Source organism: Haemaphysalis longicornis, unplaced genomic scaffold, assembly GCF_048455015.1.
Source record: "Haemaphysalis longicornis isolate Haplotype H1 unplaced genomic scaffold, Haemaphysalis longicornis Haplotype H1 scaffold_12, whole genome shotgun sequence".
Classification (NCBI taxonomy): domain Eukaryota; kingdom Metazoa; phylum Arthropoda; class Arachnida; order Ixodida; family Ixodidae; genus Haemaphysalis; species Haemaphysalis longicornis.
Genome location: NW_027526225.1, coordinates 5391342 through 5419077, shown reverse-complemented (window position 1 = coordinate 5419077; position 27736 = coordinate 5391342). Strand labels below are relative to the sequence as shown.

The 27736-nt window shown below is 48.4% G+C and overlaps 1 protein-coding gene across 1 annotated transcript; it reads left to right on the top strand.

Moving 5' to 3' along the window:
- The first annotated feature begins 456 nt into the window (after nt 1–456).
- Nucleotides 457–27461, top strand: LOC144162221 (beta-scruin-like). Its single transcript, XM_077692685.1, has 7 exons — nt 457–528; nt 8778–8994; nt 10803–10919; nt 12139–12322; nt 17833–18033; nt 19073–19368; nt 27186–27461. Exons 1-7 carry the CDS (start codon nt 457–459, stop codon nt 27392–27394), a joined length of 1296 nt encoding a protein of 431 aa, XP_077548811.1. The 3' UTR covers nt 27395–27461.
- Nucleotides 27462–27736: the final 275 nt, after the last annotated feature.

The following is a 27736-nucleotide window of genomic DNA, read 5'->3' as shown; positions in this document are numbered from 1 at the left end:
GGTCCAGAATACGTCATAAACTCAGTGTGGGAAAGTACGTAGCTGGTGAGACGAATGCCTATTCCTCGTTTTTCTTGTTTAAGTGGGTTATTTTAGTGAAGTTTACGTTAATGGTGGGTTTCAGTATTATTCCAGCGAGGCAGTGCTTCTAGAAAACAAAACCTGCATTCTGTCCTCGCGGCGTTTTGCACGGAATCCGTCGCGCCCAGGCATCGCAGCCCGACAGAGGCATGGGCGACGCAAGCACCCTGGCGAGCACCAGCCGAGCATCGTCGCTGTCTCCTCCGGCGCGACCCGCCTCGGCACAGCTCGACGTTCCAGGCCTGGCTTCGCGGTCTGGTGGCACTATGCGACTCCGCACTAAAGGCGCTACGACGGTTACGTCAGCCTCAAGGAACGCAGGTCCACTGGGAAGAGCGCGCTTGTCTCCCTCTTCCACATCAACCAGTGAGGAAGATGACGGCGACCAGGCACTGTCTCCGCGCCATCCTCGCGGTGCTGGGTTCCGCCGCCGCGCTCAAGAGGCGAGTAATTTTTTTGGGAGCCCCACTTTGCTGCCGCTGAAACGCAAAGCAAGCTTTGTACACCGGAGAAACCAACAATCCTGGGAATTTTTTTTTTCTTTGTACCTGCAGTTAAACAAGCTAGTTTGACAAACCCACCGGAATTGAAGGTGTGACCGCAGCACGAGGTTGATTGCAGGTAGTTTTTTTTTGCACGCAGTGAACCTGGACCAGTAAGCACCTACGTAACAGATGAGGCTGGACGCAACTTTCTCTGGCACTTTGGAGACACAGTGTTTGAAGAAAAGTAGTCATTGCCGCTTCCCCGCGGGGCTTCGGTCCCAGGGATGTGCTGAGTATTGTGTGTAAGCCCTGGTTGGTATGTTAGGACGCAGAAGTAGCTATTTCCATGGACAACGCTGGTCTATTGCCAGCCTGTATTGAAGACGGTGCCAGGATTCGCCTATTGCATCGAATACTGTTGCGCGCATGTCCACTTTGAGGAACAGCTGTTGGTATCATGTTAGTGGAACGGCATTCAGGCGGCAGGCTGAGAAAAAAGCTCGACTCGTGTTTAGAAAAGCCTCTTACCGTATGTATAGCATAATGATTATTAGCGTTATTCGAAAGCATTGTCATACCGTTTGTTTTAAGTGGAAGTTCCTACACCTGTTTTCTCGCTTCTTTTTTTGTTATCATCGTCATTACTCTGTTTTTGTGGTTAAGGTCCACCCAGTAAACCGTAAATTTTTGCATCCCTATTACTCAAGCTACTCGCTGAACTTGCAAGAAAATAATAATAATAATAATAATAATAATAATAATAATAATAATAATAATAATAATAATAATAATATAATCAACCTTTATTTTCGGTGCCCAGGAACAACCCTAGGGTCTTGGTACTGGTACACCATATACAAAACATTCATAAAAACAAAGTAAAATCAAGACGAAACAACACACAAAACCGTATGCATGACAGAAACAATAGACCTTATGCAAAAGTGCCGCCATCTACCGGAAGAAAAACGAAACGAGCACGCGACGCCATGTTGGCGGATGGCGGTCGCGGGATTGCTTGGTACGGAGCAGGTGAGGGGCTTTCTCGGCTTGGCGATCCTATTATATTCAGATTTAAGCGCAGCAAAATGAGCGACGAGTGATCTGTGGACCTTTTTCTGTTGCCCACATTTGCGGCCGACTTCGTCAATACGCATTATGCATCGAAAAATCAGTCAGGGAGGCACCGGCACGGAATCTGTTGGAGGCTGTCGCGGTTCTCCTTTTTTTGTCGTTGAGAACGCAAACATTGAAAGTACATCCGTGTTGGTTCGCATCCTGCGGGTTTCGCAGGAGGTCATTCCTGAAACGCTTCGAAACATGCGGGCTGTCCTGAGTTTAAAATGGGTAGGGGAGGGGCACTCGCAATATAGCGCTAAGGATCGTCTGGGACGCAGAGGAAACCTGCAAAAGAAAAAAAAAAATACAACAAAAGAAATTGCATGCCTGGCATTTTTTAACAGCCAAGCTGTTCTAGGTGGTCGTAATGTGTAGCGCATAACGTGTGTGGCGTGTAACGCGTTAAACCTTCCCAATAAATTACCAATCAATTGCCAATGAATAATTAAATTACCAATAAATTGCCTAGCGCTGGTGAGCGCGTGCCTCGCGGCGACCGCCGAGCGTCCTCAGCGCACGCAAAAGCTTTAGCAAAAAAAAAAAGAAAAAAAAGAAAAACCTGCGTAAACCTTATTTCGCTCGCAAAACTTGATCTTGGGAAAATAGGCTACGGTCGAACAGCAGGCGACGAGCGGTAAATGACCGATACACGGAATTACTATGAACGTTACTTGCGCTACTCGTGGCGCTGCGTGAAGGTTGTATCTCTCACGAATCCCTTATTTCGTGTAACGTTTGGCAAACGAAAGTATGCGTAGTACTTCCATAAAAGCCTACCGAACGTCCAGAATAAAAAGAAAACGCGGGCGCGCAAAGCACGAACGGCTGACTCAAAACTCTACCCGCACAATAAAGTATACGAGCCGACCGATGCAGTGCGCCTTAACTACCAGCAGGGAGGAGTGCTCCGCGGCAAATACAGGGCTAGAAAATAGCTCACTTGGGGATCTTTTTAGTCCTGCACATATTATTCGTTTCGTGGCTATGCATGCGATGTAGCTATAATATTGTAACGGCGTAATTTGGTCCAGCACCGCTACTGTTGAAGGGTGAGTCCGGCGATAAAGCACTCGAAGGTTTTAGATGTTCACAAGGTTAACTTGTTTATGTATTGGCACTTCGATTTAAAACATAGAGGCAAAACGTTAGAACTGATACATAAAAATAGGAGAAAACAGGAAATCAGGAGTACTTAACGAAACATAGTTGGTGGGCGAAGGACTCCCGGCGTCTGGCCCCGATGACCGGCCCCGATGACCTGGTGCAGCTGCCGCTCCCCCGCACCCTCGATAGCCAGCGGAGCCGCGTTATATTCGCTTCAAGCGGTCCGGTGGGGGACGTATTGGGGGGGGGGGGGGGGGGAGTGCATCCTGGAGCGTGCGGACGCAATGGAACAAGGCTTTCCGCAGCCAATCCGCCAGACGCTTCTTAGCTTCAATCAGCCATGTTCCCGCCAAAGTGAAAAGGAAAAAATCAAACACAGAAGACACCAAGTTCCAACTCGAAGGCGCCCGTTTCCGGCAAAAGAATTACTGTTGAGTTATAAAGTAGTGCATACAAACTCGAAAGGGGAAAAGGCAGGCGGTCGTTTGAACGAGACCGGGGGTTCGGAGAACAGAGCGGCCCGCGTAGACGCAACGGGGGGTCGGAGACGCCACTGCGGCGCGGTGTCCCCGGTCGCTCAGCGCGCAGACACACTCGCCGGTCCGTTTCTAAGAAAAAAGGGGGCCAGGGCCTAGCCGCGTCCGAAGCGCTCTCACACAAAGCACTTGGAAGCAAGAGCCTTGGCTGCGGGCACAGAACTCAAAACAACCAGAAAACATCACCAGACCTCCGCTTCGCGACAATATTACTTCGCGAAGGGAAGTCGACACCCGCAAGCGACTTCACGCGGGGCTCGAGTCCTGCTTCCGTTGAGAAATTAAAAATACCCCGCATTTCCCCGAGGGAAGGAATGTGAAAGTGCGAATGCACGAGTTGAATTTGCGCGGTTCGGTAATGTTCGCGAAAGAGAGATCACACACACACACAGAACTACAAAGAAAGAAAGATGCATTTATTCAGAGACACCTATTTGTGTTGTCGTTGTTTTATCTCAGCTTTGAAATTTCGTGTCAGTACTCCTTTAAGCGGGTGCATTAGCCCTTCTCACGCCCTATTCCTGGCCAATCCCCCACGTGGGTATGTGCCATGTCAGCAGGAACGACAACAAGAATGAGCCATGGGGACGCGGCCTGGCAGCGCGCGCCCATCTCCCCCCGTTGCTAGGGAAGACGAGGAGCGCGCGCACCCGCAGCTGTTGCTATGCGGACGACGGCGGCGGACGATTCAGGCTCGCTTAAGAAGTGCATTCGCACTTAAAAAAAAGATGTGTACGCTATTTTCGCGGTCGTCCTCGTATCATCTTTGTGCCCAGCAAGTTACACGGCAGTATTTGGGCATCTTGGACAACGATAAATGCCGACGAGCGCGTCGCTAACCCCGGGCTATCATGTACACAGCAATATCCGGAGAGCCGGGAATCCCCCAACATGGCTGAGGCGCACTCAGTTCCCGCAAGAGGGCGCCAGTTTTTGCATAAGGTCTATAAAGTAAAAATAGTTACAGAAATCTGAGAAAGCAAAACAGCAAAAAAAAAAAAAATCCCGCGCCTTCCCGCGAGGGGAACACGAGTAAATGCAGAGCATTGGGGCCTCAGTACTGATTGAAGGAAGTGCTGCTTCCATCGCTTCTTCCGTAATGCTGGAGTAGCAGACACGAGTAAACGTGGGCACGAGCGTCAACCAAGGAAGGAAGGAGCAACGCAGTGACTGAAACACGAGCGACCGCTAGCCGCTATATTTGCAGCGCGCGCAGTAGAGGGAGAGCAGTACGGGGGGGGGGGGGGGGGAGAGCGCGCACGCGCAAGCAGTGCGCGCCCTTCCACGCCCCACCGCGCTGCTATCACGCACCTGTTACGCCGAGACCGCGACGGAGCGAACGGGCTGACTACGACGCATGCGCGCGCCAGCTGCTGTTGAGAGAGAGGAGGGAAAGAGAGGCGCACCTGCTGCGGACGCGGAGCTGTTGACACCGTCCGACGCAGGAATAGGCGAGGCTAAGAAATGCTCTGCATTTAAAAGAAACAGGAGGCCTAGTGTTGTAAGCCATGACACTCGGGAAGCGAAACGTTCAAGGCACGTGAAAAATAGGAAATGTACAAGCAAATACTCAATGAACATGACAGAGATACGTTTTATAAGAAAATGTCAGGAAGTTTCAACATGGAAAGAAGTAGTTCAGCGTTACAAGCACTGACACTCCAACCTACAGAAATTCAAGCAACGCAAAACCAGGAAAAGTGAAAAACAAACAAGCAAGAACATGATTTGCCTAAAATAAATACGGCACATAAATTTGCAGTGACATGAAGGCACTTAAGCTACAACAGTTTTCAAGTCATTAGAGAACAGAGAAAAATAGCTCTGGAATATATCAAGACAATCAGAAAATTCATTATGTGCACATTGTACTCTGCAGATGGACGAGCGTCTTCTACTTATAGCATCTGTTCTAAATGTTCGAAATGTTTGGAAAAGTTTGTTCGGCAAGTTGACATTGATAAGTGTAACTAAATAGTCACACAAAACATCATCATGAAGAAGTTTATAAAGAAAGATAATATCAGCTCGCATTCGTCGACACCAAAGGGAAGGAAGACTTTTCAGAAAAGGCACACTGCTGTTTGCGTGTTCTGGCACATGACGGAAACGGTGCTTAAAGGTAGAAAGGAACTTATTTTGAACCCTTTCGATACGGTAACTATTGGACTTGCAAGTTGCATTCCAAACAACAGAACCGTATTCGATAAGAGGTATGCAGAGAGCCGAATACAACTTTGAGAAAGGAAGAGGACCTTTAAATTCTCTAGAACACCTGCAAACAGCACCCAGACAACGAAGAGAGCGACGGGTAATTTGTGTAACGTGGGAAGAGAAAGTCAGAGAAGAATCAAATAGTACTCCCAAGTCCCAAGTTTCGGTCACCCTCGGCAATGAAGTGCTTGCAGTTTTTTAAGAGTATTGCAGCTGTTGAGTTTTTCTACTATAGGAAAACACTTTAGTTTTTGAAGGGTTCAAAATCAGGTCGTTGTTGGTGCACCAACGATGGAATTACACAATATCAGCCTGAAGAGAATTACAGTCCTGAACACTACGCACTTCTCTAAAGATTTTTATATCATCTGCATACAACAAAAAAGAAGAGTTTTGAATGGCAGAAGCAACATCGTTAATGAAAATGGAAAAAAGAAGAGGACCCAGAACGGAGCCTTGTGGTACACCACTGGTTGCTTTGTACCTAAATGACGTTGGACCGTTAACACTTACATAGCAATATCGCTCCTTGAGATAGCAACGTATAAGACCCACCAAAGAAGCGTGTACATCTAACAGAGTGAGCTTGGCAAGCAATAACGAGTGGTTGACAACATCAAAGGCTTTGCTCATGTCACAGTAAACCACATCCAGCTGGCTTCTACCAACGATTGCTGGGACAGCCTGCTCCATGAAGCATACAAGGTTCGTGGAAGTTGAACGACCACGCATAAATCCATGTTGATTAGGAATGAGGACGTGTTTAAATGAGAGACAAGACCGTATGAAGAGATAGCTCGAAAATTTTAGAGGCAGAACAAAGCAGCGAGACAGGCCTATAGTTTATAGCATCAGTTTTTAGGCCTGACGTGAAAACAGGGAATACGCGAGAGATTTTCCATGAGCGAGGGAACGTGCCAGACCGGAGACAGTTACTAAATATTGAAGTGAACACAGGAACAAATATATTTGCATATGTTTTTAGAATTGCAGCAGGAATACCATCAGGCCCACACGAAAGCCAGGGCCTGAGCCGCTTGATGCTGGTCCGAATGATGTTCTCGTCCAGTTGCAAACAACCAGAGTTCCCGCCCTCGTGACAAGGGACGCTGCTGTTATCACTACCACCGCTAATCCCAAAAAAAGAAGAAAATTGACGAGCAAAGCAGTCGGCCACCTTGGCAACGTCATCGCCGTTGGAGTCTAGTAGACGAATAGAATCTTTAGTTGTACTAGATCTAGAATGGATGTACTTCCAGAAGGCTCCCGGTTGATGAGTTGCTTTAGTTTCTACCGACGCCAGGTACGAAGTATGATCACGTTTGTGCAATATTTTACATAGGGCACGTAGACGCCGGAATTCCTGAGCGAACTGGTTGGCACCAGAGCGCTTCATCTTTCTGTGCGCACGTTCCTTGAGTTTCAGGACATCCCGCTATTCAGAAGAAAACCAGTGTGGGAACTTGAGCTTCTTTGGTAAATATTGCGGGATATATTTCTTCATACCCAACAGCACAATCTCAGTAAAACGGTCAACTTGTTCATTGACATCAGAGTGGCCAATGACTGTCGACCAAGGGGCAGCCGAAAAGTAACCATAAAGCCGAACATAATCTCCCCGGGCGAAAGCGTAACGAGGTTGTGTGTTGTTGGAATTTACGGAACGGTGGAGCGATGAGGGGAGACAACAGGAAATATAAAGAGGAGGATGAAATATGTCGGGTATTACTAAAGAACAACCAGAGCGCGACACACTAACACCATCAAAGTTCGAAAAGCACAGGTCTAGAATATTTCCACTGCAATTTTTTATGCGATTACACTGTGCCATAGAAGTAAAAGCCAAAAAATCGAGTAACCTATAACCCTTCTGTTCAATGTAGTGGTTATAGTGAGAACAGGTTAGCTGACTCCACTGAACGCCAGGAGCATTAAAATCTCCAAGGAGGAGGACCTTGCGGTTGCAATGATTGATAAGCACCTGTTCAATGGAGGATATTAACTTATTGAACGCGTCAGGAGCTACATCAGGAGGAATGTAAAAAACACCAACTAGAAGTTTTTCAGTTTTAGAGCAATTAATTTCGACCCATAATGACTCATCTGCGTTATCAATATCACTACGTAGCACATACGGGAGAGATTTGTTAACGGCGAGAAGGACCCCGCCCCCTTTTTGTTTGCATCCCGTTAAAGCTCTATCATTGCGATATACATGGTAATTTTGAGGAAAATAATCACTGGAAAGAATATCAGGGCATAACCAAGTTTCAGATATAGCCATTAGCGGAAAGCAAGAAGCCAGAACATTACCAAAAAATTCAGTCGCCTTAGTTCGAAGACCTCGCACATTCTGATAAAAAACATCTAAACTAGTCATGATTGTTTTTTCTATGTGATGCGCTCAGAGCTGTGAAGCATGCCTTCGCGAAACATGCCTCGAAACTCTTTAAAGAGGCAGTCTTTCGTCCAAACAGCGGGGTCATTTAAGCGCTCGAAACACTCTTCATTCAAGGCAATATATAAGGATGAATACGTGTCGAATTTAGTCCTCAGTCGTCGGCAGCTCAAGGGCGAGACACCTAAAGTTGACAGATGGGCATTGAGACTAACAGTGGTGGGGGTCGGAGAAAGCTTAATAATAATAATGATGATATTAATAATAATATTATTAATAATAATAATAACAACAACAACAATCTTTAGTGCACAGGAGGTGAGTGGAGATGGGTAAAGAAATAAGAGAAAGAAGGACCGTCCTGGTTGGCGTGCTTTGGTTGGCAGATAGGTGAAAACCCGTACGCGGATGTTATTAGATAAAGATGCTATGGCAAGTTGGCTGCGTTGGTTGACTGTAGGGGTGGTTTTCAGCTTCGCGTGTCCCGCGCTGAAAGACACGGGCAAACGTCAAGGCGTTTCGCTTGTTTAAAGTCACCGGAAGACTGTCTCGAACGAGCGATGAGTGCAGCAACAGAAACCCTGAATTTGGCCTTTACGGAAAACAAGTTTTCTCCAACTTCGACGTCATATAGATAACAGCAGTGTCGGTCCAACACTTTGCTCTTAAACGGAGCTTTGCAAACCGAGATTTAAAAATTCAGTAACGGTTTCAACGAAACCTAAAATCCAGTGGGTGCATCCACCCTTCTCCTCAGAGCCAAGACGGAATGTCGGCGCGTCTACTCTTACTCTCCTGAGGAATCGTCCCTTGCGGGTAACTGCGCCGTCTTCTTTCCAGATCCCCATAGCCAGCGACGAAGGCGCAGCCGAAGCGTGGCTCAGCGACCCCCTGCTGCACGAAATTCTGCAAAGCCGAGCGCTGACCGAGCGTCTCGTCGAGTGGGACGAGTACGCGGCCAAGGCGCTTCCGGAGGACTCGCGCATTCGCCGAGGAAGCCCCGGCCTGATCCTCGTGGGAGGCATCGACCCGCTGAGGCCGCACCAGGTCCTCACCGGTAAAGGAATAGCAGCAGCTGCAAAGCTTGCGTTCGTAGTACTTCCGGCATAACTCTAATCAGGGGAAGCTTTCAGGGATGACAGCTATGGGAAGGCTGCCTTCAATCACCGCTCCAAGGATTCATCAAATTCCGACCTTGGGTTGCAGTACCTAATCACAGCGGTGTTTATGAGGATGCGATAGTAAAAGTGACGCAGTGGCTTCGCAGAGACGGCTCCACAAGAAGAGGATAGGCATTAACTAGATGGACAGACGAATAAGAGAACTCTGAGGCAAAAAGTGTTTTGGCAGCGCAGGAGTAGAAGGGTCTGGAGGTCAATGGCAGAGACATTCGTCCTGCAGTGGACCTAAATAGGATGCTGCTGCTGACAAACAATGATGATGATGATGATGATGATGGCGATGATGATTTTAATTATGCTTATTAAATGAGAATAAATGACGGAACGCCAAATATGTATTTGCACGTGAATAATATTCAAGCTAAAAATTGTAATTGCCTTTGCAGTTCATCTATCGTTCACCGGAGCGTAGCTGCGTGATGTCAAAGCTCAGTTATATTCATTGGGTGATTTACTGGTTTAAAATGTACAATTAGGCGTCGTTGTTATTTTTTTTAATCCCCTGTCACATCACAAATTATGTTAAACAAAGATAACTAGCTCTAGGTGGACATTTATGCCCGTAGAGCTATTTGACACATTCATTTGGAAAGCAATTCTGATTTGGTCCCGCAGACTTTATTTAAATTGAAACAAAGGATTATACATTGCACACACTGTGACCTTATAAGCAGAAATATTATTGAAATCTGTAGTCTAAATTCAAGAAGGGCACAGCTCGCCCCTATTCCACAATGGGAAACAGGCGGATGTTCGACGCTATAGGAGAACCACTCAGTCGGGCGATGTTTTGTACATTCCGAAAGAAAAGTAAATGGAGGATCTATAGATGGATATCTAGTTATACGGAAGCGTGTCGTCTTTCTGCCTCGGCAGTTTGGGGACGACCCAATGAACACGGCTCCCTCATGTCCAGAATCCCACAACGCAGGATTTCTCATTTGTCACTCACACAGTGTGCCAACCACGTTTTGAGTCTTACCAGTCTCCGTGCACTCGTTTGTTAGCTGCAGCTACGTCATTGGCAGCCTTCGCCCCTTTTAATGTCCACCACTACCAGCACTTCGTCTGTATCATTCTCTTTCTATCTTTGCAGAACTGTGCGTCTCCTGAAATTTTAGTCTGACGTATTTGAACAAACATTAGGGACATGCGCGACATGTGATGCGAAGGCAGAGAACATGGGGACCAAATGAGTAATGTGTGGAATGTGGAGAAGGAATATGTGATGCAGAGATGAATTCAAATTTTGGGTGCACGAATGACATCTCGGAATTCGGGGGGAATGGTAAACTGGACTAGGGGCATGGAAGAAGTTTGTGAATGGAAGAAACTCGTCCTAGACTCAGTGAACGGCTGAGGTATGGCGATTGGAAAATATTGACCTACTGTAGACGTACGCACTGTCCTATAGAGTGTGATGGTACCTGTGCTCGCGCATGAATTTGCTTTTGTTGGGTAATGGTTAAGAAATCTGAATATTGGGAATGCCCCCACTTTAAGTGTCATTTTATATCCTGACAAGCGGCATTGTTCAGCGTTTTTTTTTCTGATTCTACAAATGACCATATTGAATGTTGCAATGCTCTGTACGCGCATGGGTAGTCATAACGGCAGCTCCTACTTTAAGACCACCAGCCTGCTGCGAGGGCGATTACAGTTGACACATATGCCATAATTCCAGGCTGCGCCGTCCTGGCGTACGAGGAAGCAGACGACAGGTGGCATCGGGTGGCCATGCTACCCGAGCCAAGACACCACCACGCGGGAGCCATTGTTGGGGACGACGTCTACATCATCGGTAAGACTGGAGGATCCCGTATTTCAAAGAAGGGTTGAACTCGCACAAACAATACTGGTGAATGTTGGACGGAGAAAAAGACCTAGGAAGCTTCGGCACTGATGAGTTGTAAATGCGGAGGCATTATTTTCAAGTTGACCGCTTTAGTCGGAAGCGGGGATATGCCGGTAGTTTGGGAACTTCCACGGAGCAGAGGTGAACGGCCTTCCGTCAGTGAGGGCAACGGAGCGGCGCTAAATCGTTCGGAAGGCTATGCAAGTTGGCCGACTGTTTTTGCAGCGAAATCATACTATTTTAGGAGACGTGGACGTCGCTATCCAATTCGTCGATTCCAAAAGCTTTAGTTACAGAACAACTCACGTGATTCCGTACAAAAACAAGTTCTATGTCGTCCTGCTTTTGCACATCCGTGTAGCCGAACTCTTCCTAACCATTTATCATGTTTATCACACGATAATGTCGCGAAGGATACTTTGTATTCCACTAAAGTACATAAACTGTGGCTCAGTAGTAAGAGCTAGAGGTGCCAGGCTCATCATATAGCTCTACTCCAAATTCCTTGTCGCACTTAAGACTCGCAGTAGGCACAGAGACGCACTTGTAGACACAGGAACGGAAAACCCAAACGGTGGCGTGCTATTATACAGCAAAAAGGGCGAGTCACAAACCTGTACAACTTCATGACTTCGCAGTAATGAGATAAATATATCAGCTTAGCCGCATTTCGAGTCTGCCCTTGTGCCCGCGTACGCTGCACATACAGGGTCGGTGGGTTATGCAGGCAGTGGCTATACCCGACGCTGGAGAGGGCACTGCGAGCAGGTAGATGTCAATCCACCCAGCACCCCATGGTTCCTAGAAATTTCACACGCGTCGTGGTGATGGCGTTTGGTAAACTGCATCCGTTACGACAAGTTCCTGAGAATTCATGTAGTTTGAATGAAGGTGAATGAACGCGTTAGGGAACCGCATTCTGGTGCTGCTCCTGTACCCAGTGTGCGTGTGGACCCTAAAGCGTGAAGATGAATGGGGGAAGCGTTTTCTCGTATTCCTTGTAATTGCTCAAAGACTAAGCTGACGGACACGGTAGGGACAATAAGTGGCCTTCAAAGCTAGGTTAAAAGTACGCTCCTTACTAATTTCCAGTAATAACTATCTAGTCATTATCTCTGAGTAAGGGTAAATGTGCTCGTATGTGATGCGTGCGCGACTACCGCAGGCGGGCTGAACAGCCGTCGCACACTGACATGCCGTGTTCGGCCACTGGGCAGCTGTCTCTGCTACCAGCTCGGGCAGCGCCAGTGGCACCGCCTACCGGACCTGCAGGTGGCCAGGGCGTACCACGGCTGTGCCACAGTCGCCAACACGCTCTTCGCTGTGGGCGGGAGAGACAGGCGCGGCAGGTCAGTGCCTTCCTCCATCTTTTTTCTTATTACAAGACAGTGATGAGTGGAAACGTCGGGGAATGCACAAAAACAGGGTGCACGCAGCGGAACAAACATTAGGCGGGGCTGATTTTTCTAGCTTTTACCGTAAAACTAGCGAGAAAGAAACATAGCGACAAGAGTGCTAACCAATGCGCTGCCGTGTGAAATGGTAGGTTTTCGCCCAAAGATTTCTACTCACGATATTTTGCTGCAGTTATCGAACGAGGTCATCCAGCCGACTATCAAAGTAGACACTACAGCACTGCTGGCCTCAAACCAAAAAAAGGCCTTCGACACAATAATACATGTTGCCATCCTTACTGGCCTGGCGTCTATTAATCCTGGATACAGAACGTAGAACTACGTCATAGCGTTTTTGACGGCGCGTACCGCTACAATACGGATTGGTCCCAATAAGGATGGTCTATTTAGTCTCGCCAACACAGGCACTCCTCAAGGAGCAGTTATATCTACACTCCTCTTCAATCTGGCTCTCCTTACACTAGCACAGGAATTGAAACAAATCCAAAATCTCTGTTTTAGTCTGTAAGCTGACGACATTACGCTCTTGGTCGCGGGGGGTAGCGACGCGCACATCGAAAGCACCCTTCAGCCTGGCCCAGGCGTTGTCTCTGGCCTATAAGGCAGGTCTCATGCGCTGTCCCACAAAATCACAGCCTGTCATTCTCCCTCCCAAAAGGACAGCCTCTGCAACATCTAAGTTCGAAATTCTGGTACACGGTCACTCCGTTCCTCATGTCCCGGAGGCCATGGTGTTAGGCCTCAGTATCAAACAGAATCGAACCAATCAGGAATTCATAAGGCAATTAAGTTTCCAAGTAGACCAGCTGATAGCAGTCATCAAAAAAGTATCCAATCGAAACCGAGGTTTGGGCGAGAAAGACAGACTCAGCCTCATACAGGCATTTCTCATTGGTAAGCTTCTCTATACCTTGCCCTATGTTCACGCAAGCAAAATGGAGCTCACTAAAATCAACTGCCTCATTCGGAAAGCATACAGGGCGGCTCTGCAGCTACCTCAGAATGCTTGCACTGCCCGGCTTAATAATCTTGGGGTCTACAATACTGCTGAGGAGCTCATCGAGGAGCACCTCTCCTCCAAGTGGGAACGCCTGGAGCACTCACCACCAGGTCGAGAAATACTTAAGACGCACAATATATCCCTATCTCAGACCTTGTGCAGGAGGCATGTTCCATCCCGACAAATATCCGAGAGCACCTTATTGTTCGGCCTTTTCCCAGGCATACGCATCCGATTTACAACGCACCACAACGACTCTCAAGGGCTCGAGCCCTCGCCCGACAGCTAACCATCCAGCCCGACATCGTCTACGCAGATGGCGCGGAATACAGGCATCAAAATGCCTTCGCGGTGGCAGTTATAAGCCACCCGCATTCCACCCCAGTTAACGCAATCGCCATCCGCACTGATTCCCCAACTAAGGCGGAAGAGATTGTAATCGCTCTGGCTGTTACTTGTCGGCCACAACCTAGAATCATAATCTCAGATTCGAAACTGGCCATTCAAATTTTTTCACAAGGCAATATCTCCTCGGATGCGCTCCAAATTCTCCAGCAAAATCCGCCCACTATTTCTGTGGGACTCGTGTGGGCCCCTGCCCATGCAGGGCTAGACGGGAATGAGGCGGCACACATTGCAGCCCGAGAGCTTACACACCGGGCCGGCATGGAGCCCTTCCCCCACTACAACGCCAGGTACACGAGAGACAATCTGATCACTTTTAAATGCAGAGCATTTCAGTAACTCACGATGTCACCCGCGTTGACGTCCGTAGTCGTAGTCCGCACCGTCGTTGTCCGCACCCCTCCCCCTACACTATATAAAAAATAATACTTACCGGCGCCTGGTTTCGATCCCACGACCCTGCGGGCGGAACGCAATGTACATGGTGCTCTACCCACTGCGCCACAAAGCCGACACAGAATGGGAGGCTACGAACGCGCCTTATATCCTTGACTCATTCAAACTACGTCAAGAAGCTGCTGATACAACGCATTCACTACCACCAACTCCCCAAACACTAAACGTTAACGCAATACACCCACCCCCTATGCGACGAATTTACTCGAGTCCCCCTCGCGGGGAGATGGGCCCAATTTTTCGGCACGTCTAGCGCCCATATGTATTAACGATATCACAGAGCACTACCGTCTCTCCCGTCGTCTCTACCCACCAGCCCATGCATATATTCCGCAACAAACTACGAACATGGAGACTCCTTCAAACACGAGCCTTGCTAATGAGATCCCTTCTCCTGCACATTCCCCTGTCAGAATAACCCATGCGTCTCCAGAATTCCCACAATATCTCATGTCTACCGGCTGCATTTCTTAGGCGGTAAAGCGTTCGCAGATGTGTGGTCGTGCTGCTGACCGCTGCATGTGATAGTTCACCCAGCCCAAAAGAAGTGCGTACCGAACCCTGGTTTTACGCCGTACGATAAAAGTTTCTGTTGAATATAATTATTTAGTACTTCAATTGGCTGACTCTTCTCCCACTTTCAATTGGCCTTAGATTTTTCTGCTTGCGTACCAGTCAACGAAGCGTCGCTGTGTCTTAGACTTAGAGCTGGACTTAACCGGACTTACAGCTTGATACAACGTACAAACTAACAACATAAAGCACATTCTTCTATGCCCAAACGTGTCGTGGCTTAGTTCCAACTGAGCGAACGAATTGAAACAACTCGTCAGCGGCCGGCTGACTAAACGCTGGGCCGACTGGCTCTGTCAGAAGGTTGGCGAGCCGTGCAGTAGCACAGTCAAGCCAAGCCACCTTTTTGTGACGTCATACGAAACGTCGCAGAAAATGGGCGAGGATGCCAGAAGACTTCATATTCGAATTAATTTTTCATTGCATAGAGTCTCGTACACGCAGCGAGAGGGATCGAATCATGGCTAAGAGACTGCAGACTACAATTTCAAATCGTAGTCCTGCAATGTTTAGAAATCCCTTCGGAGTCCCTTCAAATCGGAAGTTTCAAACAAAGATAGCTTTTCTGTGGGGCTTTAATTGGCGTTCAGTAAAACTGTCCCCTTCATTGCGGGAAGTGACCATTTACCTGTTTGCTTTCGCGACATACAAGCTTCTTTTTTGAAATTGAGTTCTTCAGGTGCATACATACGGAGTATTTCCCTTTGTGAGTGCTGTATGAACGCTAAATCGCGTCTGCACATGTGGAGCCACTTGTAACATCGCATTTCTTTCATTGCCTATTTCCACAAATTCTCAATGTTCAGCAACTCCGCCTGGAAAGTTCAACAATAACCCACCACGGTTGTCCAGTGGCTAAGGCATTGTGCTGTTGAGTCCAAGGACCCGTGTCTCCGCACATGACTTCGGCACATGTTAAATATCCTTTGGCATATGGTAAGCATCCTCAGGTGGTCATCATTAATCCGGAGCCCACCACTACGGCGCTTGTCGTAGCCTTTGTGAAGCTTCGCCATGTGAGACCCGTAATTGGAGCTTTATTGTTACAATAACCCATTAGATCTCCACAAAGTCACCTTTTTAAGATACTGTTGAAAACAAAATCGCTCAAACTACCAAATGCCGCTGTTAGAAACAAGTGCTGACATTACACTCCATGTCAGCTAAGATGGTTGTAAATAAACAATATGGATTACATCTCTACGTTTTTCCTTCCAGTGATGTTGGTTCTGGCTACAGCAGACTTATATGACGGTAATGTCAACGAGATTTTATAGCATGCGATAGAAAAAGAGGAGGGGGAAATATTCGACAACTATGTACAAAAATCCCATGTTTTTATAAGTATTGCTTCCATGAAGCGATCGAAATACACAAGCCGTTTTTCTGTATCTTTCGCCAGGAATTCGATTAGGAACATTTCGCAGCGTTATAAACAATATGTGTAGACATATTATTGTTAGTTACGCCGCAATTATCGCACTTTTACAAGGTTCAGCGGTGACGCCTTGGTTGGCTTTGAGCGGATCCGTAGCAGAAGTATATCTGTAGGCACAACCGTGAGCCTCGGCACTGCTATGCGTTATCAATTTGGGCTACCGGGAGTTTCAACACGGGAAAGAAAATTTGGTGCATGTAGACTGAGCAATAGCGAAGTGTTTCCCTAAGCGCTCCTCGGTGCATTTTTTGTCGTTACTGTGTGTGTATTTCGGGGCTGCTTGAACCAACCAACAAACGAAGGAATGACAAACCGACCGGCGGCACGAGCGAACATATGAAAACGAACGTACGAACAAAGGAAAAAAAAAACAAAAGAGTGAACGAATTAACAGACGGACCTACCAACCCACGGGCCTACCAGTTAAACAGGCCAAGGGTGCACAAGTTGGAACTTAGCCCAACGTCTCAATAATAAGAAAATTAAGAAAATAAGAGAGACCGACAAACTAGCTTCTGCATCTCCTGGCGAAACATATCGGCCTCGGTATGGGAAGAATGCGCTTCAAAGTCCGACCGCCAACTAACAACCTCAAAAAATGGCAGCATCTCCATTCCGTGGATGATGGCGAGGGTGCCAAGTACGGGGACTCGAAATGTTACCCAAGTTGCGCCCTGAGTGACATCCGATTTGCGCCCCGACCATCATTCGATTTGAGCCGTGAGTTGCACCTTGATTATTCCCCAAATGAAACTGCAACTCACGGCTGAAATTGAATTTCGCTTGATTTTTGCTTGATGGTGGTGTGCGCACGGATAGACGCGGACGGACGTTGGGAGGTCCTAAGGTACACCGCACCGTTACAGGCGAGAGAGTAAGCCGTTTGACTCTCGGGTACTAACTCACGGTCGCAGCCCATAAGACGACTGACACTTTTTGGTCTACCAGACACAGGCTCGAATCCTTCCGGTGCCTGTGTGATTTTTTGCGTTTGTTAATGCTATGAGCACGGAGGCGGATGGTCATTGTGCGGTCCTAAGGTACTCCCCACCTAAAAAGCAGAAAGATGCGTACAGATGACTTACCCAGACACTTCTGGGATCCTGAAGAACACCTTGGTACAATTAGGGTGGGGTTCACTGCGCGAGGAAATCGTCAGAGCAGACGTCCTGCGATATATGTTTATCACAATGAGGAGACAACGCGCTGTTTCACTATTTGGAAGCCACGACATCCTGGGAGCATCAGATGCGTTGTGTTGCTTGGGGGAAAATCAGCGATTCCTTTCGGTGAATTGGCATCGCCTTTCCCACGAAGTTTTTTGGAACTGGGGTTAACATACTTTGCGAACGAAAATTTCTACGATAGCCTGCCAGGACATACACCGGTATAGCTATAACGTAAATGCTCAGTCGGAATAAAATACTGCAAAGAAATGTAGTCTTGTACAAGATGCAACTGACTTATACAATGCCAAGTGCCACCCTGGCGGTTCCCGTCGTCGTTCTTGTACCACCGATCTAGAGAGGCTAGCGTACCCGTACCCGCATTCCCCCCCTAAATTTCTTCCAGGATTATCGGCAGCGTGGAGTACTTGGATCCCGGCTCCGACCAGTGGCAGCTGCTTGCAAAGCCCCTGAAGCCCGGTCGCATGGGCGCAGCCGTCGCCTCTTCGGGCGAAGCGCTCTTTGTGGCGGGAGGAATATCGCGCTCGGATGACGGGCGACTCTGGCTGCTCGCCGATGTTGACTGCTATGACCTGCAGGCCAAGAGGTCAGTGCAGCCAGCCGCGCTGTTTCACTATTTCGAAACCACGACGTCAACGTAGCATCAGATGATTCGTGTTGGTTGGGGGAAAATCAGCAATTCTTTTCTGCGAATTGGCATCGCTTTTCCCACAAAGATTTTAAAGCTGCGGCTAGAAGAGGGATATAACCATCCATCGCTGAAAAAAAAATTACTCCCACCTCCCCTCGCTGGAACCCCTGTGTAGTTGCGACGCATGGGGGTTCCGTTGTTGTTTCCGTTAGGTTGATTCTCCCATCGCGTGAAACGTGCCGTGAACCCCCTGACGCGGCTATGACGCAACGTGGCGCGGCTATGACGCAACACAATCCAACACAATCCACTTTAATCCTATGCAATCTAAATCCAATCCAATCCAAGCCAAGCCAATCCAATCGAATCCAATCCAATGCCCCTCGCGAGAGAGTGTTCGCTATCGGAGAGGAGAAGGGGTGAGCGGCGGAGAGGGCAGCTCGCGCGGCGAGGAGAATGGGGGAGGGGTGTGGACGGACAACAACAACGCCGTATGGAGGGACAAGGCGAGTGAGTGAGATGCAGTCGCATCTAATAAATGTAACCGAAGTGACTGTACGACAATAATAAAGCGCACGATAAGAGGGATCCATACGGTATTCTCCTTTCACGTAATTTCTTATCCAGCCCCCAGATGTCCGTTGAGGCATTCTGAAAGCCCTGACGCTCTCCGTTCTTCCGCAGATCTGTCATAACCTTCGTCCTTGTCGTAGTGTGTACACTATTTGAGAATGAGGTGCCGTGTGCCGGATTATAAGATACTGTACTTTGCGGTACTTTGCGAAAAGCGGAAAAGCGGCATTTTGGTGCTCTCTGCGATCCTTTAGTTGGTCAAGTACCCGTGCATGACAATATTTTTACCGGTTGGACACTACCAGAGCGGTGCCATTCAAGACAGGACCTGACAGTTCAGAAACCTCTGAGGTGAACGCCAGTGATCGCGTTGCTTTCTCGGGACCGTTCAAAAAGGCTGGGTGACATGTGGTCCACTCAGGTGGTTCCGTGGCCCCCGACTTCCATGGCCCGTGTGCTTCGGGGCTCTTGTGACGACGTCATCGGGCGTGCTGATCCACCTCGGAGGTCTCTCCTTGAGCCCCACCGCACGAGAAAAGCTGCGGGGTGCAGTCGGTGGCGCCTTCCAGGAAGCAGCGATGGCCACAGAGGACCGCAATTTCTGCAGCCGTTCAGACGTACTCTTCTGGGACCCGGCCTCACCAGATGGACGCTGGAAGTCGCTCCGACCGCTCCCAGAACCGAGGCATGGCATCGCGGCCACCGTGTGTGCCAATGGTGAGATACGAGTAACCTAAAAGAACTATTTGCGTATTTATCCTACATTGAAGAAGCAGTAATCACTATGGTGCGGGTTGTGGGATAAAGGCAAAACCGACGAATGCCTGGCTGCGCCAGTAAGACTGTACAAATGCATCAATTGTTCAGCCCAAATTCTGCAATATCGGTTACAAAGGAGGGTAACTTTGGTTTTAAAAGCGAAGCTGTTTAGCAAATCGTAATTTTTCGTGTCCGCAATTCTAAATACCAAGAAATTGCCGCGCACGCGCACGTGCGCGTGGGCCTTGCGGCGACCGTCTGACATTTAACGAAGCAAAAAAAAAAAAATGCCTAGCGCTCGTGTGTGCTTGCCTAGCGGCGACCGCCCAGCGTGCCCGGCGCACCTTTGTCACGCCAAGCATACTTAATTAGGGCGATGACCACGATTGGCCGAAAAAACTCCAGCAGTCGCCGTAATCGTGGCAACACTTGCTCGGAACGAGAAAGACTCCAGCGTTTGCCGTAATCCGGGCAACACTCGATCCCTCTGAACGAGGAAGGCATGTCATAGCGTACGCCCCTTCAAGGTGATTTCGAGTGATTATCATATCCACAAAAATGAAAGATCACTCTTGTAGCAACAATGATGGCCTAAAGGTCGTTGCACCAGCCAAGAAGAAGCAAATCTGCTGCAATCGTGGATTTAAACCTTCGTGGTTGTCGTGAAGGTTGCGCACAGCTTCGCTACCTTCGTCATGCGCGTTAGTGTGACTTCCTTCATTTTCTGGCAAAAAAAATGGTGTGATAATGTACCCTAACACCAGCCCACCAACGTCGATGTCTATAGCTATGTCCGGTTTAATTTTAGCGGTATGAGCAGTGGCCACGAATGGCTGTGTGTTGTTAAGGGCCGACTGTGTTACTAGTACCATTGATCCCTGATTTGCGGTATGCAAGCTACTGAGCGAATATAAAACGAATTACTGCATGCACTGATTTGGTTTCCTTTTCTGTGCTTCGTTTATGGCACATTTTTTGCTTGCTTTTCGTTACCGTTCACTTTTCAGCTGCAAAGAGTGAAATATGGGCACTTGGCATTTAATATTCTGTCACTAACACCTCAAAAAAGAGTGACAGGTGCATTGCAAGGCACGCAGTGTTTACGCGCAGCTACCTGTGATTTGTAGTCGATATTCCAAAATACGTTTCATTATTGCCAAGTATGAGATTCCGCTTAAGTGAGAAAGAAAGCTGGACGAGTTGGCTAGGGCGCATGGTGAAACGAAGAGCGAAAACAACAACGACAACCGGAGGAACGACGCTCTCCCGGTTGTAGCTGTTTGACTCCGCTTAAGTAAGATGGCAAGTTTGGCTAGTTGGTGCAGATTTAGACTCATGGTGGAAAACGGCGCAAAAAACACAGGGACAAAAAGAAGAGGGGACGACGCACAGCGCTGAGTGCGTCATCCCCTCTTCTTTTTGTTCCTGTGTTTCTTGCGCTGTTTTCCACCATGAATTTGACTCCGCTTAAGTCGCATAGGGAAATGGTCTGTCGCAAGAAAATTCCAGGACTACTTTACTGAAGAAGGATCGCATTAAATGTTCAATTTTCATGTCTTTATCATCGGAAAGAATAATACAAATGAGCAAGCGTTTTGTGGACCTAATAGTTTAAAACACCTGATTACTGAACTTGGCCAGTACTCGTTTAACAGTGGCTCCATTTTCCTAAAGCAAACCGGCCTGTGCAGCAGTATCTTCTGGAATACTCGAGGAACAAATAAAAACGACAGCGCCTTGTAGAGTGATATTATAAAAGGCTGTGTATTGAGTGCCACCCTACAGTACTGTTGGAGTTACAATAAAACAACGCCCTTTTGAGGTACCTCCCAAAGCCGCACTTTTATTGCCTATGATTACCGTTGCCGTTAGGTAGGTAACTTGCCGGTAGGTAACTTGATAGGTAACTTGCCGTTAGCTATCATTAACGCGCGTAGAAAAAGCAATGATTAAAAAAAACTCTGGTTGATTTCTCTGTCATAGGAATCGGCAAAACACGAAAGTGGAAAGTGGAGCGAAATCTGCAGCTGAGCGTGATTAGCGGGTCGGCGGATGTCTTGTGGCTGGGGTTGGAGAGCGACGTCCTGCTGGCGGGTCTCTTCAGCAAGGGTGTACTGGCGTCATTTCCGTGACGGATATGACGTCAGTGAAATCTTGGTGTATCCCGTTAGTGTTAAAATAAAACTCGAAAACGAACAGCTCGAAGTATACCATACTCTTTAGTACTAAAGGTTGCTTCCCCGCAAGAAGCCCCTTTGTCAGGAGTGCACCCTTTACAGGCTGCTTGCTTCGTTTTACTGGCGTAACTTCCGTGACGGATATGACGTAAGTGAAATATTCGTGAATCCCGGAATAAAACACTTTCGTGTTAAAAACCAAAAAATAACCAAAGCCATAAAAATTATCACTGAAACTAAAGATGCAAAATAAATGAGAGAGGAAGAAGGCGGTATCGAATTACAATCCTTAGTATCACGAAGCTAGGGCGGAACCTCCACACCACGACAGCAGACAGTCTGCCATATTGTAGGCTGGCCTTACATATTCGAATGTTTTCTGGAGGCACTCAGTGTCGGGCGGCAGTGTAGCGCTTTGATGGGGCGCCATCGGGCGGCTCTCTAGACTCTGTGAATTAAAAAAAAATTACGCCATCTTCCCACGAGGAACCCTGATGAGGATGCGAAGCATCGTGGCGGTTCCGTGTGGTTCCATTGTGTTGCCGTTATGTTGAGTGATCTTGTGTTTACCAGTGCCAGAGGGAATTCCGCGTCCGCGTCCACACCGGTGGCAAAGGCAGGCAAGTACTGTTGTGTTACGGTGAGTAGGCGGTGGTTCTCGAGGCGCCGAAACTCGTCCATCATGTTCTTGTTGATGTTGTCTCTGTGGTAGAATCGGTAGTCTCCGTCAGCGTTGGTGAGGTAAAGGTTGTTGACATTGGTGCACCGGCTGAGAGCAATGTACACGCCCTCCTCTTCGCAGCATTGTTTTCTCCTCCTTCTTCGGCGGTTGCCTCACGGGAAGATGACGACGGTGGTTGAACGCGAAGCCATCTCGTGATGGATTCTTTGGTTGGCCAATCCCTAGGGGCATCCTGCCACAATCAGCATCAGAGGCGCTGAGGACGGGGCTGGTTGAGCTGCAAGGCGCGTGGAGCTTCCCGCCACAGCTTTCCCACGGGAAATTCAACATCCTTCTCTAAAGTTTTCAGTTCGTCGTTGCCATTGACGGTCAGCTTCGCGTGCCTTCGTTGTATCAGTAGCTTCTTGACGTAGTTTGAATGAGTCAAGGACATAAGGCGCGTTCGTAGCACTTGCTCCTGTCCCGGTTTTGTAGCGTAGTGGGAAGAGCACCGCGTACCTCCCGTTGCGGCCAGAGAGTCGTGGGATGGAAACCGGGCGCCGCTAATTATTTTTTTTACAGTGTACGGGGAGAGGTGCGGACAACGGACGACGCCGGAAGTAGCCACGAGCAAGAGATGCTTTGCATCTAAAAAAATGTGGGTGATTCGTCTATCATAGGAATCGGCAAAGCACGAAAGTTAAACGTGCAGCGAAATCTGCAGCGAAAGGAGCATGATTTGCGGGATGGCGGCTCTCTTGTCGGTGTGCTTGGCCAGCGACGTCCTGCTAGCGGGTCGCTTTAGGAAACGGGCGACCACTTTGGTCCTGCTCCGTGGTGTGTTGGTACGGCAGAAGGTTGCGTTGCGACGAGCTGAGCTCGTGGAACGCGAGAGGTAGAATTTGTAGCTTGAACCATGAACGCGCGAACGCGCTCCGCTTCCCGCTGGCGTTTCTCTTCGCATCAAATCAGTCAACGTTCGCGTCATTCGCCCATCGGTGCCGCTACGACGCAGATTACGCAACCTGTTGGCGCTGGTTAGTGTCATGATGCACTACTTCGCTTCACCTCTCCTAGATGGCAGAACCATCCGTGTTTCTCCTGTGTTCGTTGTCCTGGCGTCATTTTCGTGATGGATAGACGTCATCGAAATCTTAGTGTACCCTGGAATACAACACTTTCGGGTTAAAAGTGTGCTTTAAGTGCGCTTCACTTTGTGGGCACTCATTGACCTCGTGGCTGGCCAGCTGTCTCGGTCCGGCTGTCACGGTATCACGCGGCATCACATACCCACCCATCATCAGGCACCCAAGCAGGGGCTTAAAAAGATATTCACATGTCTCTCGATTCAGCCTTCCGGCCAAGAGTTAACAGCATACTAGAACAAGGGGCTTATAAAGGCAGAACCATTCTAAACTCTAGTAACCACTGGCACTTGTCATACATGTTGCGGTTTTCTAATTTACCACCAACATGGACAATGATGATGATAGTAGAGACGCTGAATACGACGTTGCACGTTCACGCACCTGGCGATGCGTGCTGGCACGTTCGCTCGTGGTGGAGAAAATAACGCTCTGGCTTGACTGTGCACGGCTTAGCGTCGCTCCCGATTGGAACGAGTAAACGCTGAAGATCGGCTTTCTGAACTCGTATCGTTGGTGCCGAAACCCAGGAACAGAAATAATGGACGCTCTTTCAGAAGCGAGAAACGGAGATGAGGTATCTGTTTTGGCGTGTCAAAGTGCACCGCAGCTGGAGCCTCTTTTCGACCTCAATAAGCAAAGCCACTGGACGCGACTGGTGAGGATTACCGCCGGGATCAGAAGATTTGTACACAATTGCCGCGACTAGGCCAAGCGTCAGACAGAAGGAGCTCTCACTGTTGAGGAGATGAAAGAGAGCGAAAATACGTGGTTTAGGATTGCTCAAAGTGCGGTATTTGGCAACCAGCTTGCTGCGTTGTCCGCTGGCAAGCCCATTGACAAGATATTCGCCGTTCGCGACCTCCATCCTTCTGTGGACAAAAATAGCGTACTGCGAATCAGAACCCGCCTACATAATGCCGCGACGTCAGAAGTAGTTAGATTCCCGATACTGCTACCAGAAAATCACCGTGCTACTCACCTGATTGCTGATAACGCGCATAGGCGACTTCTTGACAGTGGAGTCAATGACTGTCTCGCTGAAATACGCGAGAGGTTATGGGTGGTTCGAGGTCGACAATGCGTGAAAAAAGTTCTCGGACGCTGCAAAGTGTGTGCGCGTTTCAAGCTGCAACCTGCTACAGCTCCGGTCGCACCGCTGCCGAGTGGCCGAGTCAACAGAGCCCACCCATTTCATGTCATCGGTGTTGACTTCGCAGGTCCAGTGTTTATCCGAGGAAGCAGCAAAGTGAAAGCGTACATTGTCCTGTTTACGTGTGCGGTAGTTGCGGGCAGTACATTTAGAGCTTTGTAGTGACATGACTGTGAGCGCATTTGTGATGTTTTTCCGGAGATTTGTTTCACGCCGTGGTCTACCAAGTGCCATTTATTCTTATAACGCCTTGACCTTTCGCGCAGCCAGTCGGGATCTGAAAGTGCTATACGGAGTGTTGCGTGATGTTCAGGTGCAAAACTTCTGTACCACAAACCACATTACGTGGAAGTTCATAGCTGAGCGTGCACCATGGTGGGGTGGATTTTGGGAGCGCCTGATTCGCACAGTTAAGAACTGGTTGAGAAAAAAACATTAGGAAAGAACAGCTTCAGCTTTGAGCAGCTCACCACCATTCTTTCTGAAGTAGAAGTGGTGGTAAATTGCAGACCTTTAACGTACCTTTCGTCTGATCCTGCGGACAAGGAAATGCTTACACCTTCACATTTTTTATGCGGTAGGCGAATCGTCACCCTTTCTCAGACGAACGACTCTCCTACGTTTGTTAGCTGCAGCGAAACTTTGAGGTTGTGGAAGCAAAAGCATCGAAAGGTCAATGACGTTTGGAAACGTTTGCAGAAAGATTATCCACTGGCGTTAAAAAGTGCTCACAACCGAACGGTACACCCTGATAGCAGTGTCAAGGTAGGTGATGTAGTTGTTGTCAGAGAGGACAAAACCCCTGTGATGTTCTGGAGACTGGGCAAAGTCATCGAGGTGTACCTAGGAAAAGACGGTCATGTTAGAGCGTGAAAAGTGCAGCTAGCAGGTGGTCGGGAATTGACTAGACTAGTGCCACTATTGTGCCCTTTGAAACTGTGTGAATGAACATTTGGTGGGCGCGGAGGATGTTGCGGTTTTCTAATTTACCGCCAACATGGACGATGATGATGATAGTAGAGACGCTGACAACGAAGTGGCACGTTCACGCGCCTGGCGATGCGTGCTGGCACGTTCTCTTGTGGTGGAGAAAATAACGCTCTGGCTAGACTGTGCATGGCTTAGCGTCGCTCCCGATGGGCACGAATAAACGCTGAAGATCGGCTTTCTCAACTCGTATCAATACACGTCGTCGTTATTGAGCGCAAAGAAAACAGCAGGTACACTTGAGACAAATTATTTGTAATTAACCGGCAGCCCCCGCCTTCATTTAGTTAGGAATGCTCGCCTGTTGGTTTTTACGACGGTAAGCGAAAAAAGTGGGCGCGGAAGACAAGAAATGGCTGCGTATCTGCTGCTTTCGTTGCAAATGTCAACCAAAAGACGATAGTCGACTGGCGCTTTGCCACGTACATGCATCCCTTCTCTTTCCCGCTCACCTCTCATGCTGTTCCTCTCCCGTCTATTTCCTTCCAAGGTAAACACGCTAGAAGTTTGCTCAAGTGAGTTTAAATTTTCCGCGTTGCCCTGCTCCAAATCGGGTGTCTCGATGCCAGGGCTTGCGTAAGCCAGTGACGCGTCTGAATTGAGGCACCCTACTACAACGTTTATGGAACCACGTTGCCCTACTCCACGAGCGTTCCAAGCTGAACGTGGATCCTATCTAGTGGAACCTTTCCTTGCTATTGCCGTTTGATTTCTTAAAATGCCGCCAGAAGGTAGCGCTGCCGACACCAGGCGGCGGTTTTCGGCCGTTGGTGTAGTATTTCATGTACTATCGCAAAAGCCATGCAGCCGTGCATTTTTAAATCACGGAACATTGCAAATATCACTCATGCATTGATTTTCCGTCTTATATTTGCCTAATGTCTTGTTCTTGTTCAATAATGTTGACAAGTGGGAACACTGACACCGGACGTGGACATTTAGATTTGGCTTTGAGCATATAATACTATTTTCCAGCTATCGTTCCACTTTGCCCGAGCGGTTGAATCGAGTGACAGACAGACAGAGAGAGATAGATAGATAGATAGATAGATAGATAGATAGATAGATAGATAGATAGATAGATAGATAGATAAATAGATAGAGAGAGAGAGAGAGAGAGAGAGAGAGAGAGAGAGAGAGAGAGAGAGAGAGAGAGAGAGAGAGACCAAAATATCTGCGTTTGAGTAGCCCAAGAAAGACTATCGTCTTTAAAAACGACGCGTTAAAAACGGCGCAGTAAGGCTATGGCACGGGACAAACGAAAGCAAGCACAAAACGAATAGAATTCCCGCTCGTGCTGTTTCAGGTCAAGGGCGCGCGAGCACTGCGATGGCGGGATATTTGAAATGCAGTGGAGACAAACCTCTGTTGCATTTATCAAGAGAACAGTGAGGCAGTAATGCGAAGGGCGTGAGCGGTGGTAGCAATAACCAAACTACGGAACGGCACCTCTCGCGATCACTGCTGTGCACTTCCGACAGCTTTCACGTTGAATGAAACTGCGTTAAGTTTTGTTTTACTGCCTGGTTAAATAATCCACTGTTGTGTTCACCTAGCGGGCATTGTTGCGCAATGCCACACTGCGCTCTTTGCCAGTGGAGTAAGGTTCTGACGTAGCCTGTTATAAAATGTCCCACACTGTTTTCTTTCAGAGGACACCCTGTACGCGCTGGGTGGCCTGTCGACGTCCTCGGAGTGCGGCCCCCTCGAAGTCCTGGCAGCGTCCACGGCGGACTCCGGTGACCGCTCCTTCTACCGTGCCTGCCAGCTTCCGGGTCCCATTGCTGGAACGCTGGCGCTGCCACTACCGAACAGAGAAGCACGAGTTCCGGCAGACCGGAGGCGATCTTCGTCCTGCTGACGTCGCGATTGGTTTTACGAACTCTCCAGTGGGCCGCCTGCGAAACTAAGAAGCAAAATAATGTGCTTACCACTACCGACGTGTCGTTCTAAGATTCTACGTTCACCGAGAATAGAGAGGTAGCTTCCCATTCCCTTTCCTTTGTACCTTTTTAGACATCTTTCGGTGCCCGGATTTGGCCCCGTTTGTTTCAGCCGGAGGTTTGTTCGAAGTGGCTCGCCTTTGGGCCTTCTGTGCTCACGTTGAACGCGGGGAGCAAGGCAGCGCAAACCGGAGCAGTCCAGTGAGAATAAGTGCCTTGCGGAGTAATAATCTGAGGACTACCCACAACGAAATGAATTT